We start from the raw sequence: 14,883 nt of genomic DNA, 5'->3' as shown, positions 1-14,883 counted from the left end.
CTGCCTAGTTAACGCAGTGCTGGCCCTAAAACAGATGAGGAACACTAGACACAGGGGTTGAATAATTTGTAGCCACAGCACTGCTTGGGATGCCATTCAGATCTTCTGACTCTAAACTAGAGATTCACCTAAATCATATTCTATCCCCTCCAGGTTAGCCTGCCTAGATCTTGTCTTCTTTCCAGGATCATCAACTGAACATTTTAAATAATTTTAGTAAGCAGTTTGAGCTAAGCGCATGCGGTCCTTGCTCTTCGCACGATTGGACGCTTTGCGGCTCTTTTGGCCCCAGGGACTCGCCGTCGTCCAGCTGAAGCGTTCGCTGGTTGAGATGATGGCGACTGGGACGCCGGATTCGCAAGCCCGATTTGGTCAGTCGGTGAAGGGGCTTCTCACGGAGAAGGTGAACACCTGCGGCACGGACGTAATCGCGCTCACCAAGCAGGTGCTGAAAGGCTCGCGGAGCTCCGAGGTGAGTGGAGAGTGGGCTCCCAGGGCCCAGTCCTCCTCCCAGCGCTCGCTCCGCGAGAGGCGGCGCATTGCATCTTGGGGAGTGTAGGCTTTTGGCCCAGGCGCGTATTGCATTCTGGGTGCGTTTCTTCAGTTTAGGTTGAATACACTTAGCTGGAAGAAATGATGGGAAGGGGAGAAGCTGGGGGGGGGGGGGTAGGGGTGGAGAGGCAGATGAGCTGCCGCTCCTACACAGTGCCTGTTTGTATTCATGGGCGTCTGTAGTGAACATCAGTGGCCTTTCGAAACTCAGCTTGGCGATGGTCTCAACTTCCAAGATTCCTTACACCTCTTTCTTTGTGGGTTTATTCGTTATATTTCTGGTCAAGTTCTTCACTGTTTCCTAGACTAGCTTTTTCTTTTGCCCTACCATCCCCAGCCCCCTTTCTCCATCCTCCATCCGATTCTATGAATGGAATGATTTGATGACATGTACACGCTGCCTGTTGAAGTAGGCATCTGCCCTAGAGAAATTGTGTGCCCACACAAAGACATGTACACGTTCATACACTTTTCTTCATGAGCCAACAGCTCACACACACATGGACAGGTAAACGGACAAATGAAATGCAATGACCTCATCATTGGTATATATTTACTAATGGAAACTTAGACGTATGGTTGGTGCATAATGGGCAAACCTTAGTCTGAGCTTTCTGGAGGCTGGAGCAAGAGACCTGGAATACACAGGGGACTGCTTAGAAAACTTAGGTTTCACCTTCCTTAAAATGGAAACCTTGAATACATACACCTGTAAAATGATCAAGAGCCAAGAATCTTTTTAGATTTGCATGAATTCCCCCTGCAGACTTGTTCATTATCTTGTTCTTCCTTAGTTTAGTAACCCTTTGCCTCTGCCACACATCTTCAACCAGTGGTTATTATTTCCAAGTTAGTTTTCTTAGGAACAGCACATTCTTTCCTATGTAGCTGCAATAATGACACACTGTGTTCTCAGACTGTTATTGTAAACCCAGCTATTGAAGTCGCTGACCTGGTGATCTCTGGTGACATGCTTTGTGTGTGGTCCCATCTGACGTGTTGCTTTTAGGAATTCATGTCAGGGGAAAGTTTGAAGAAATTAAAGAACTATTATATTGCTTTTTTTTCCAAATATAAATTATGCAAATCATGGTTTCACCATCTGACACTTTATCATGGTCGCACAGAGTTCCTGGGTCGTTTTTTTTGTTGGCAATCATGTTGACTTTTTGAGATTTATAGATTCTGTTTCTTTTGTAGGAAATGTATGTGTATGCAGAATGTCGCATACGTCATACAGATGCGTGCACACATTTTTCTACATAAATTGGAGGAAGATATGTTATAAGTATGCTTAAACTTCTTTTTTTTTTTTTTTTTTTTTTTTTTTGGTTTTTTGAGACAGGGTTTCTCTGTGTAGCCCTGGCTGTCCTGGAACTCACTCTGTAGACCAGGCTGGCCTTGAATTCAGAAATCTGCCTGCCTCTGCCTCCCAAGTGCTGGGATTACAGGCGTGCGCCACCACTGCCCTGCTATGCTTAAGCTTTTAAAAGGTGGGTTTGAGGCCGGCAAGATGGCTCAGCAAGTAAAAGTGCGTGCGACCAAGCTGAACCATCCAAGTTTCCATCCAAGCTGGGACCCAGTGGAAAGAAAAAACAAACTTTCAAAACTTATCATCTAGCTTCTGCAAGTGTAGAAGCTGTGGGACACACATCCTTTTCTCCCGTCCACAGAATAACTAAATAAATGCAATTAAACTTTTTTTTTTAAGCATAGTAGTAGCACAGGCCCATAATCCCAGCCTTTGGGAGGAAGAAGCAGGCAGATCTATGTGAATGTGGTCTATAGAGTGAGTTCTAGGTTTAGTCATGGCTGCATAGTAAGACCCATAACTCCCCCCACCACACACACAACATTTTAAGAGATGGTTTTATATTTAACTCTAGTATGTATTGAGCATCACAATGATTTACCTTTACTTGGCACTAATTGGATAAGCTGCCAAAAATCACTGCCACCATGGCTGTCCCTGGAGTAGCCTGTTCCTTCCCGTTCCTCATCCTTGTGTGTGTGTGTGTGTGTGTGTGTGTGTGTGTCTCATGGGAGCAGCTCCTCCTGTACGAGAATTTGAGTGTGATCCCATTCAGTAGTGTGGATTAAAGCATGCTGAAGTTAGCACGATTTCTGAGACAGACCTGACACACAGTTTCACAGTTCTCTAGACTTTGCCGTACTGTATTTCTTCCAGAGCACACACAGCACATTACCTCAGCTATTTCCTGTACTAGTTTGCGAGGTGGCTGGGTGTCATAGTGATTTTCTGTTTACAGCTTTCATTTAAAAAATAGTTTCAAATATCTGCTATGTTCCAGGAACTGTTCTAGTTTCAAGGGACATATCCAGGTACGCAGGAAGCTTAGTATTTTGGTGATCTGGTGTTGGTCTTGGTGCCTGAACACAGAGCATACTCGTAGGAGGCAGGTGCTCTGTCCCACATTGCCCAGTCTTGACGCTCACGTGGAAAATGCAGTGGATTTATGCAGTCTGAAACGAGTGCAGAGCAGAAGCTTACCGTGAAGGGGAGAGTCAGAAAATAAGCCAGTGAATACCACACTTGAGTGGTGAATAAACACAGGAATCCCAGAGCAGAGAGTGGAGGGGGGGGCTTACTCTAAACAGGGACAGATCTCTAGGAAAGTGACATTTGCACAGACGGTGGACTGAAATGCATAGGGAGCTAGGCGGGTATCTGGAGAGAGCAGAGAGTTGCAGGCAGAGCCATGGACTGGAAAGGCACCGCCCAGTTCTGTTGTCGGGTTTTTTTTCCTTTTTATTTTATTTTTTTAATTAGTGTGTAGTCTAGTCCTTGTTGTTGAAGTTGATAATTTATTTATTGTGTGTGCATGAGTGCATGTGTGTATGCATGGTGTGTGTATGTGTGTGTGTGTGTGTGTGTGTGTATACATGTAGGCATGTGGCTAGGAGACAACCTCAAGTGCAGTTTCTGCACTGTCATCCACTTTAAAAGTTTTTGAAATAGTGAGGTGTGGTGGCATACACCTTTAGCCTGAGCACTTAGAAAGTAGAGGCAGGCAGATCTTTGTGACTTTGTGACTCCAAGGCCAGCTGATCTACAGAGTGAGTTTCAGGATAGCCAGAGCTGTATGTACCCTGTCACGGAAAAACAAAAAACAAAAAACAAAAAACAAAAAACAAAAAACAAAACAAAACAAAAACAAAAACAAAAAAAACCAACTAGGTCTCTCAGGCATGGGACTCTCCAGTAAGTGAAGGAAGCTATCGTTTGAGCCCCTGGGATCTGCCTGCCTTGCTGGTGTGAGCCAGCACACTTGGCTTTCCCCCAGGGATCAAACTCAGGTCCTTGTTCTTGCAAGCACATCGCTGAACTACAACCCTAATCCCCTCAGCTATATAACGAAATAGTATGGAAAGTGATGAAATGGGGTTGGGGGGGTGGGGGTTGTGAGCACACTGTAGCTAAATAAGACACTTGGTGAAGATGGGTGGGTGAGAGAAACTCACTGAGTTAATTATGAGCATCAGTGGTCAAAACAGGAGGAAAGTTTGTGGAATCTAGGAAGACGCTGTACTAAGATTGTTTCTATGATATTCCATGTTGAAAGGGTAAAACTGGAATTGTGAATGTATGCTTGTTTGGCTTCTCTGAGGAAACAGTTCCAAGTGTCAATGAGTACATCTATCTTTCTGGGAAAGATCTGTTATCTAGCATTGCGACACCCACGTGTCCCAGACAGGCACAAGTCCCATGAAATCTTATGTTTCTCTTTCTCAAACGCACGTTTCCCCGACTCTGTTCATCTCCTGCCTCCTAACCAATTTCTGTCCTCCTTCGAGCCCAGCCCATTGTAATTACCACAGCTCTGAAACAACAAATCTGATCACAATCACGCCACTTCTCTGGGTAAGATGAATTCTAAACCCCAGTTCCTCAGAATTCTCTTCTCCAGGAAGTCCATCAGCTGCTGGAGTTTTCCTAGCTGAGGTGAACCCGGAGAGTTTGAGGTGTGGGTAACTGCCTCTGCAGGGTCACCTTGCGTTCCAGGGCCACATTGCAGAGTCCTGCGGTCTCGCTGGCTCCTCGCTTGCCTCCACACAGCTTTAGCTTGGCTCCGAGGTCAGGTCGCCGTGCTGGACCGAGCTCTCTGTTGCTCTTTGGGTCTCAGGGCCCAGCTGACACCAAATTCAACAGTTGGCCTTCACAGTTCCTCTTCTTTTTCTCTTTCTCAGCTCCATCTGGCTATCTTTCATGACATGGTTTCCTGCTCTAAGCCTTGAATAGTGGCCACAGTGGTGGCCGCTGCCTCCCCTCCTCTTCTCCTTCTCCTCTCCCTCTTCCTCCTCTTTCTCCTCCTCTTCTTCCTCCTCTTTCTCCTCCTCTCCTCCTCCTCTTTCTTCTCTATTCCTCCTCTTCCTTTTCCTCCTCTTCTCTTCTTCCTCTTCCTCCTTGTCCTCCTCTTTATCTTCTTCCTCCTTCTCTCCTTCCTCCTCCTCTTTTCTCCTTTCTTTTATATTGATGATCAAACTTGGGGCCTTGTCATATCACAGCAGTCACCCACTAACCACTCCGATACACTCCAGTCCTTGATCTTCTCATGCCTTTTTTTTCTTCCTCCTTTCTCTCATTGAACCTTCAGATCCTCATTCTCCCTGCTCCCTCTCCATAAAGTTTCTCTGTGTAGCCCTGGCTGTCCTGTAACTCACTCTGTAGACCAGGCTGGCCTCTAACTCAGAGACCTGCCTGCCTCTGCCTTCCCAGTGCTGGGATTAAAGTCACCACCACTGCCTGATTCACCCCAAGACTCTTTTTTGTTTTGTTTTGTTTGGATTTGGTATTTTCGAAACAGGGTTTCTCTGTGTAGCCCTGGCTGTCCTGGAACTCACTCTGTAGACCAGGCTGGCCTTGAACTCAGAAATCTGCCTGCCTCTGAGTGCTGGGATGACAGGCGTGTGCCACCACCGCCCGGCATCACCCCCAGACTCTTAACTCTGCCTTTTCCCCTTCTTTCTCTTTAGAACAGGGTCTCATGGAGGCGAATGTAGCACAGAGCTTTCTGTGTAGCTGGAGATGACATGAACTTTGTGATCCTTCTGCCTCTACTCCAGTGTGCTGGGATCATAGTCCTGTGCCACGCCATGCATCATAGGCCTATGCCACGCCATGCGTGGTTTACGCAGTGCTGGGGATTAAACCCAGGGTCTCCTGCACTCTAGGCAAGCAGTGTAACAACTACCTCAGCCCAAGTCTATTTTTGTTTTTATATTTATATAACTTTGTGCATGAATGTCTTATCTCTGTGTATGTATGTGCATCATATGTGTGCCTGGTGTCTGCAGAGGTCAGAAGAGGCATCTGCTCCCGTGCAACCAGTTACGGATGGTTGTGATACACCATGGGGTGCTGGGAACTGAAGCTACTGTCCTCTGCAGGAGCAGCCAGTGGTCTTAGATACTGAGTTGTTGCTCCAGCTCCCCCACATTTGTTTATAAAGAATTGGAAGTTAGTGGTCCAGCCAAAGCAGTTTTGCAGACTTCTCCCGGTACCCGATGCACAGGCTGGGCTCATCCAACAGAGCCCAGTAGCTCTGGAGCCCTGGTTCTTCAGAAGGGTATAGGTGTGAGCACCGCTGTGTCAGAACTGCCACTGTGCCGGTCAGATGGATTTTTCTCTCTAGCACCTGGGGAGTGAACCAGACCTGCCGGGCTAAATCCCCATCCTTTCCTGTATTTTCTTATTCTGAGACAGGGTCTCACTAAATTAGCCATCCTTACTGTCCAGACAGGCCTTGAACTTGTGACTCTGTAGCTTCAGCTTCCCTAGCATCTGGTGTGCCAGGCCTGCACTACTGGGCCCATCTCAGAGGTGGGAGTTTTGATTATTACTGTTTTATTTTTGTTTTCTAGCTGCTGGGGCAGGCAGCTCGAAACATGGTACTACAGGAAGATGCCATCTTGCACTCAGAAGATGTAAGAACCATTTTTTCATGGTGTGTGTGTGTGTGTGTGTGTGTGTGTGTGAGAGAGAGAGAGAGAGGGAGAGAGAGAGGGAGAGAGAGAGAGAGAGAGCATAGGGAGGTGGACTATTCTGTTTCTCTCTCTCTGTTGTGCAGAGCTTAAGGAAGATGGCAATAATAACAACACACCTTCAGTACCAGTAAGCACACCCTCCCAGCAGCCACCGCTGCCTACAGCATCCTCATCCTTTTCCTGGTCATTTCTTTTGTGCTTTAGCATACCTTCCTATGGAGGTGGGAGGGGGATGGAGGTGGGAGGGGGATGGAGGTGGGAGGGGGATGGAGGTGGGAGGGGGATGAAGGGGAGGGGGATGGAGGTGGGAGGGGGAGGGAAGGGAGGAGGAGGGAGGAGGATGGAGGTGGATAGGGTTGATGAAGGATGCAGTCTCTGGGGAAAGACACCAGAGGCTTGGGTGGGGGAAGTTGGGATGCGGGAGAGTAGGGGCTGGGACACTTTTTTTGAACCTCCCTGTGTTAACTTGGGGCTCTACAAGGGAAGAAGGCGTAGGAGCAGAGCCTGCTAGGACCGCGTTGCCACTGTGGGGAACCTGGCAAACACCTGACCGGTGTGTCCACTCTGCCAGTGTTGTTCCTGCCCTGGAGAACAGAGCAGGTGGTACCTGGCGTTCTGCATATAACACATCAGCAGCAACATAGAAATCATTCAGATCTTGAAATACACACTGCCTTCACTTTGGTTTTGAAGAAAACCACAGTTGAATTTGCCTTTTATTTTATTATTGTCCTATATTTTATGTAGTTGATAAGATACTTGTCTGGCTGAGAGATCAAGTCCCAATAGCTGATGTTGAGGCTGTGTTTTAGGTGTGACATATTAAACATGGGGCTCTTGGGCTCCACACAATTACACTAAGTTTAAGCCATCATGTGGTCTGTTGATGGTAACTTCTTTCTGTTTCTTTCCTTCTTTCCCTTCCTGGTTTAGGCAAGAAGCTATTCAGAAGAAGTAAGTGACCTCAGAGATGGTGGGTGGGACCGACTGAAGTATGCTGGGAGTGACTGCTATGCCCAGGATCAGTGAAAAAGTGGTTGACATGTCTTTAAACGCCCATGCTCAGGATGGCCTGTTTAGAATGTAAAGAACACTGTGTATTTTAACGGTGTGCCAGGACTAGGCTCACTGCCTTCTAGTTCTAGAAGTTACAGGATACAAGGCTGCCCTTAGGAATAGACATGTTTGCTTATAGTGGTAATATTTGTAGAGCAGACACACTAACGTCACTAAATGGTCTCGTTTTATTAACAGTGTGAAGTTTTTGTAAGCCTTTTTCTTTTTAATATAAGGTCTCTCACAGTGTAGCCCAATCTAACCTGAAACTCACAATCCTGTCTCCACTTCCTGCGTGGTGGCTTACAGGTGTGTGCCCCAGGCCCAGCTGCACAGACCTTCACAGTTTACTTCCCCCCACCCTTGAGATGGAATCTTACTGTGTTTCCATGGTGGCCTCCAACACTTGGGTTCAAATGATCCCCCCTCCCCCCCCCCCCCCCAGCTCCTGAGTAACAAATTAACAGTCGGCCCACAGTGCCAACTCTGAGTTTGAACACTTGGACTGAGGTGAATTCTGACTCAGGTGTAACAAGACTGATGCATTAAAGGGTAGGTTCTCCGGAAAACGGCTTTTGTCTCAGACAGTCCCGTTCTGTTTTGATCCTCAGTGTTGAGCAGTCTCCTGACCTGCAGGACCAGCTGACTCACTTGCTGAAGTAACACATCAGAACAGTAGTTGACTTCTTTGCCTGATGCTGAGGAGAACGTGTCCCACACAGCCATCAGGCCGTGGCCTTGGTTTCCATTTTCATCTCCAAAACATCATCTAGAAAAGACTTGTGAAAAGAAGAAGCCAAGTGACTGAGCATGGACACAGTTCCTAAATTGGATTAACTCATCTTCAAGTTGTTTTATATTAAAATTAATAGATTGAATCATTAGCACTAAAGAAAAAAAGAAAGACACCTTAGCTTGTTAAAAGCTATATTGTCTGTGATCTATACACCTCTCTCCCTCTCCCCCTCCTCTTCCCTCTCCCCCTCCCCCCCCCCACCTCTCTCTCCAGTATGTTTCTGTGTAGCCTGCTAGCTTTGAACTCATAATCCCCCTGCTGTAATCTTTCAAGTACTGGGATTACAAATCACTACCCCTGGCCACCGAGTAACACTTAGTTTCAGGGACTTGGGAGGCTGAGGCAGGAGGATCACCTGAGTCCAGAAAGTTGAAAGCATCCAGGGCCACCCAGAAAGAACCTACGTCCAAGAAGAAGAAGGGACAGAGGGAGGGGGTTCTGTTGTGATCGTGTGAGAATGTTTTCTATTTTAAAGGATATCTACCAATCATTCAGGAGTCTTCTCTTCCTGGACACAGAACATGGGCAGTGGCTGCTGTTTCCTTTCTCACGACAAATTCTGGCACGATAGCCCAGCCATAGCACCCTCCATGGCTAGCTGCAGCTCAGCCTTGACCTTTGTTTCTGGCGGCTTTCTTTCTGTGACTCTCGATTAAGTGACCTTGGTTCATTTTGTAATCACTTATAGCCATTCCATTCCCTTTGCATCTGGCAGTAAAGTCACACAGGTGGATCTGCTGATAATTAAGTAACATTACAAAATGAACTGCATAGACCCAATCTCAAACAAAACAAAAAGGCTAAAAAGATATAAAGCCAGTAAGTAGTTATACATATTAGTTTGTTAAAGTGTCCGAAATGCAGCATTGACTGACATGTATAAACTGAGTTAGATTTGAAAAGAGTTTGATGCCTAAAATGTTCTCAATGTAAAAATGTCTGTCTCCTCATAAAGACATGGTATTACAAAATTAGTATTTGATACCGAGACCAATTGTGAGAAATAATTCACAAAGGGCCAAAGAAGCAGCTGTTAAAATGGCATTTGCTTGTGGTCCCATTCCTGTGACTTCCACAGTCTGTCAAAGAACAGATCCTTTCCATATAGGAAAAATACTTTGCCGTTTTTTGGAGAGGACCCAGGTTCAGTTCCCAGCACCTGCTTCAGACAGCTCACTGCTGTCTATAACTATAGTTTCAATGGGTTGGATGTCCTCTTCTGGACTCCTTAGACACCTGCCTTCTCCTACATATGTCTGAACACAGACACATGCTGCTATGCATAACTAAAAACAAATATATTTTAAAAAATTATTAAAAATTCATCTGCTGCAGGCAGATTCCTGAGTTCGAGGATAGCCTGGTTTACAGAGTGAGTTCCAGGACAGCCAGGGCTTCACAGAGAAACCCTGTCTCAAAAAAAACCAAAAAAAAAAAAATCATCTGCTAAAGAATGTAATTTTCATTTAAAATAAAAAGCAAGATGATATAACAAAATTTAGACCAATCATTTGTGGATATTGATGTTTAAATTTGTTTTTGTTTTGGTGTAAAAGACCAGCAAGGGCTCAGCAGCTAAGGGCACTTGCTGGTCCTCCAGAGGATCTGAGTTCAATTCCCAGAAGAACATTGTGGCTCACAATGGTCTATAGCTCCAGGAGAGCTAACTCTAGTCACCTCAAGGCACTGCACACAGGACCTTCATCCAGGAATGAAGAACCAGGAACGGCTTATGTCATCACCGGAATGATGAATGTTAGTGTACAGGCAGGCCAGCTGGCCTGCCCCCAGGGTCCTAGCAACTGCTTATGTCATCACCTGCCAAGGAGGCCAGGTGTGTGTGGCTGAATCAAAGGACTCCACAACCCAGTTCTGTTTGTCCATCAGTCCATCTGTCTGTCTGTCCCGGATGTTCTCCTTCCCCCTCCCTCCCACCCTCTGCCCTCAGGGCTAACCCACATGCCTCCACCTCTTCCCCAGGTTCTCACTTCTCTCCCCTTCCCCCAATAAACGGAGAGTGGAGAGAGTGGAGAGAGTGAGGTTCCATGTGGGTGTGGTCATCAAGTGAGAAAGATAGCAGCACTCAAGAAGATGAAGAGTGCACCCTCTCCCTGCTCTCTACCTGAGATGACAAGAAGGAAGGAACTGCTTGGTTGGAAGGACTCATTCTGTGGGGAGAACACTTTAAAAAGTGTTGCTCTGACGAGTTGTGAGTCTAAAAAGTAACGTGATGCTGATAAAAATGCTCACTTAAAAAAACCAACAAAAACCCCACATGTCCCATTTTAAAAAAACACTCCAACAAGGATTGTCAGTATTTTTAAAAAATGATTTATTCTTATTTTATCTGCATTGGTGTTTTGCCTGCATGGGTGTCTGCATGGGTGTCTGCATGGGTGCCAGATGCCCAGACTCTGGAAGAGCAGCCAGTGCTCTTAGCCACTGAGTTATCTGCCACTCAAGCCCCTGGTGTGTTTGTAAACATTTATAAGAAAACATTACATTTATTTGTGCATGTATGTGTTCTTGCTCTGGTCTGCATGTGGAGATCAGAGGACAGCAGGAGCTGGCTTTCATGTGGATTTCCATCTCTGTCACCAGAGATGGAAATCAAGTCTTCAGCCTTGGTGATAATCACCTTTGCCCGCTTCTCTCTGTTACATGATTAACTTTCAATAACAATTAACAGGAAATTTGGAAACTTACTTGATGGATTTCAACACTTTTCTTTGTAGTGACCAATGGAATTGGAGACAGGATGATCTCCTATGTCCACGTTTCTATTCAGGCATCCTTTCATTCAGACTGAGATAAGGTAGCCTTAGCTTGAAGAATGGCTACGTTTGCTTCAACCACAAAGCAAGTAGAACATACAAAGAAGTTCAGGGCGACAGAGACCGCATAGCTGTAAAAGTTAAAAGCATTCTCCACACAAGCCTGATGCTGGATTCCCAGAACCCACTGTGAAGGACAGGACTAACCTGTGGGAGTCACCCATCTCCACACTTGGGCATGGTAGTTGTGAGCATAGGCACCCACAAAACAATTTAAAAAGACAGACATATGGGAATAGAATGCATTTTTTTGTTTCTTTGGGGAGTTTTTGGGCTTTTTTGGTAGTTAGTGGTGGAGGTGGGTTTTGTTTGTTTGTTTGTCCTGGCTGACCTTGAACTCGCTCTGTAGGTCAGGTCAGCCTGGAACTGTATGTTCTGTCAGCTTCTGTCACCTGTCTGTCTCCTGGAGTGCTGGAATTAACACCGGATAGCTACAGTGTGCATGTTTGAATTCCCAGAGCTATGCTCTAAGGAAAGGTGACTATCACTGGCATAAATGATATCTCAATAGCCAGGCAGTGGTGGCACACGCCTGTAATCCCAGCACTCGGGAGGCAGAGGCAGGCGGATTTCTTAGTTCGGGGGGCCAGCCTGGTCTACCGAGTGAGTTCCAGTACAGGACTATGCAGAGAAACTCTGTCTCGAAAAACCAAACCAAACCAAAAAACAAGCCCCAGCAGTGTGTAGGCTTAGGAGGCTTCTGGTGGCTCTGGGGTTAAAGGTCGGCCAGGGGGCGTGGCTTCGACGATCTCCTCAGAAGGGAGGAGATCCTCTGGTTGAGGGGGAGTCCTGGTCCTGGAGAGGAGCTTGTGAGTCAGTGAGTGTCTGTCTCTCCTGTCTTCAGGCTCGTCCCCTCTGACCTCGACCTTCCCACCCTCACAGCCTCCCACCCTTCCCCCAACTCTGGGTAGCCGAGGAAGCTGTGGTCCGCCCCGTGTGCTGTTCTCCCTCCATCTTGGCTTCAGCCCTGCGGTTCTCAGTGTGGTGACCGCATTAGCATTTAACCTCTGTTCTTCCTTTTGTCAGTGGCTGCTTCCCGAGCCGCTGAGACCCACCAGGATGTTCAGGTAAGGGCCCTGGGAAATGGCTGTGTGGGCTCGCTGGCCCTATAGAAGTTCTGCCAGCAAGCAGCTTCTGCAGGCGCGGAGCACGCTGGGGGAGGCCAGGCCAAACCAGACCCGGCAGGCCAGGGCTTGGGGGTTAGAGTTTTGCCTTGAGCAAAGTCCAGTGGGCTGTAATTAAGCTGTAATTAGGAGTATAGTGGAGCCCTGGAGCCCTGCAAACAGTAACGTCAGTCCCCTTCCTCCTGGCTTCTCTTCCTGTGGCTGCTGAGTCAGAACTACTATGGGAATGTACTGAAGAAATCTGCAGACCTCCAGACTAATGCTTGTGTCACACCAGCCAAACTGGTCCCCAAGTACATCCGGGAAAGCCTGCAGAATCTGCATGAAGAAGTTACTTCGAGGTAGACTGTGTGCGCTGTCCCTTCGAAGCCTCCAGACGATCAGTTTTCCCATAGTGGTCACTAGGAAATTTAGCCATCTCTGCCATCGGGCATCCTGCTTGCCCTAACTACTGTGATACCCACAGAGCCTGGCACCGAACTCCTCCCTCCTCCGTGAGGACCTCTTAATGACACTCTGCATCCTTGCCCATTGCAGGAGACATTCAAGTTCTTTGGGTCCCGATAGACGTTCAAGTTTGTTAATAGGTGGGCGCACGCATTCTAACCAGCCACGGCTCCTGACCTTGCCTTTCCCTGACACAGTATTGCCCACCCAGAGAGCAGTAATCAAAGAGGGTACCTTACCCCTTGCCTCTCCAACACATCACTGAAGTCCTGCAGGGGTCAGGAAGTCTTCTTCCCCTCCAACCACCACACCCCTAACTCCTGGTGGCACTCAATGCCAGTCATGGGTAGGATTTTCCAAACTGTAGTTTTTACCTCTCTAGTTACGTGCACCTGGGGGACAGAATATGTTTCCCCCCAGGTCCCGAGTTTGAATTGTTCAGCAACCAGTGCCTTAGATATATGTATTCAGCCAATAGTTCAGATGGTTTAAGTCTTGCTACCTTGCACGGTGCCTACAACGGTGCTAGGGCAGTCGTGGCCCTGTTTACACAAGACAGAAATGGAGGGAGGGAAGTGTAGATTTAGTTTCTGAGAATTTTCTAGACTCTGCTTTTAAAAGACGTTGTTTTCGTTTCTCAGATATTATGGCTGCGGTCTGGTTGTTCCCGAGCGGCTGGAAAACTGCCGGATTTTAGACCTGGGTAGTGGGAGTGGCAGGGATTGCTATCTGCTTAGCCAGCTGGTTGGCGAGAAAGGACATGTCACTGGGATAGACATGACGAAGGTCCAGGTAAGGCAGAGATTTGGAGGGAAAGGAAAGGTTCCCCTGGGTCATTCTCTGAGGCCTGAAACTGCTTCCCACTTTCTTTCATGGCAATTTGAAAATCTGGGTTTCTAGGTTTTTTTTTTTAGTGTTGTTGTTCTTGTTTTTGTTTTTCTAAGACAGTGTTTCTCTGTGTAGTCCTGGCTGTCCTGGAGCTCACCCTGTAGAGCAGGCTGGCCTCAAACTCAGAAATCTGCCTGCCTCTGCTTCCCAGGTTCTGGGATTACAGGCGAGCGCCACCTCTGCTCGGCAAGAAGCTGAGTTTCTGTGGCTTTCATTTCTGCTTCCAGTGACCTAGAAGTTGAGGACCTTGACACCCAGTGACTGTCCTAGAGAGCCTGGTCAGGTTCTAACCAGGTAGATGAGCTTGTGACAAGCCAGCGGCACCTTCTCTCCTTCCTCTGTCCAGGAAGATTTGTGGTTGGATAAAACTCAAGCAAGATCACCTGGTTGGGAGCCTCTGTCCCAGGCTGCTTCATATTTTATGAATCTCAGGAATCTTGCCTATCTATCCAAAAGGCATATATATATCCTATCTATCCTGTGGCATTAGTGATGTCGCCATTTTCAGAATACCACACCCATATTTTTCTTTCTCCAGGTGGAAGTGGCTCAAACCTATCTTGAGTACCACATGAGGAAGTTCGGTTTCCAGACACCCAACGTGACTTTTCTTCATGGCTGCATTGAGAAGTTGGCAGAGGCTGGGATCCAGAATGACAGCTATGACATCGTCATGTAGGGTGGCAGCCTTTCTGTTTTGAATAGAGCCCGTTTTATTTTGAGCACCGTTATGCTATTACTTTTTGATGAATTGACTCTCCTTTAGGAAATTAGACCAAACGTAGCTTGTCTTCACAAAGGAAGGAACTGTAATGAGGTCTCTGTAGTTCATTAACAACATTGCCAGGCTTGTCTAGCCTCTGGCACAACCACGAGGCTGAGGATAGCTATGGATAGACCCCGACACAAAAGCATAAGCTTAAAACATCGTGAGGATTTTGGTTTTTTTTTTTTTTTTTGGTTACTCAATTGCGCATTTCTTGGTGTGAGTTTAGTAGAAGACAATGTCCAATTGCAGTGCCAACATGCCTGCCTGCCAAACTAAAGCCAGTGAGCTCCCCAAATCAGCCAGACCACAGCACGTGTGCCCGTGACACACTTACCTCTTGTTTGTAATCGATCGTGGGTTTTGAAACTACAGAGACCTGTTGTAAGACATTTGTATTGGAGGATTTCCTAC

General features: G+C 46.9%; 2 protein-coding genes across 3 annotated transcripts in view; both read left to right on the top strand.

Moving 5' to 3' along the window:
• The first annotated feature begins 285 nt into the window (after positions 1-285).
• Borcs7 (BLOC-1 related complex subunit 7) lies at positions 286-8,900 on the top strand. The gene is made up of 5 exons (XM_052184424.1): positions 286-472; positions 6,436-6,498; positions 6,642-6,685; positions 7,492-7,512; positions 8,226-8,900. The coding sequence occupies exons 1-5, from the start codon at positions 332-334 to the stop codon at positions 8,275-8,277; spliced, it is 321 nt and encodes a 106-aa protein (XP_052040384.1). The 5' UTR covers positions 286-331; the 3' UTR covers positions 8,278-8,900.
• A 3,069-nt stretch (positions 8,901-11,969) lies between these two features.
• The window catches only part of As3mt (arsenite methyltransferase), a 32,782-nt gene continuing 29,868 nt past the window's right edge, over positions 11,970-14,883 (top strand). For both annotated transcript variants that reach the window (XM_052184410.1, XM_052184401.1), the window contains exons 1-5: positions 11,970-12,061; positions 12,271-12,311; positions 12,582-12,709; positions 13,457-13,607; positions 14,242-14,378. In XM_052184410.1, coding sequence (XP_052040370.1) covers position 12,061; positions 12,271-12,311; positions 12,582-12,709; positions 13,457-13,607; positions 14,242-14,378 — 458 coding nt within the window. In that variant the 5' untranslated portion in view covers positions 11,970-12,060. The remainder of the gene's footprint in view (positions 12,062-12,270; positions 12,312-12,581; positions 12,710-13,456; positions 13,608-14,241; positions 14,379-14,883) is intronic.

The sequence above is a fragment of the Apodemus sylvaticus genome, chromosome 1 (genome assembly GCF_947179515.1).
Source record: "Apodemus sylvaticus chromosome 1, mApoSyl1.1, whole genome shotgun sequence".
In the NCBI taxonomy this organism is placed as follows: domain Eukaryota; kingdom Metazoa; phylum Chordata; class Mammalia; order Rodentia; family Muridae; genus Apodemus; species Apodemus sylvaticus.
Note: the sequence above shows the minus strand (reverse complement) of the source record. Positions and strands in the feature narration are given on the sequence as shown.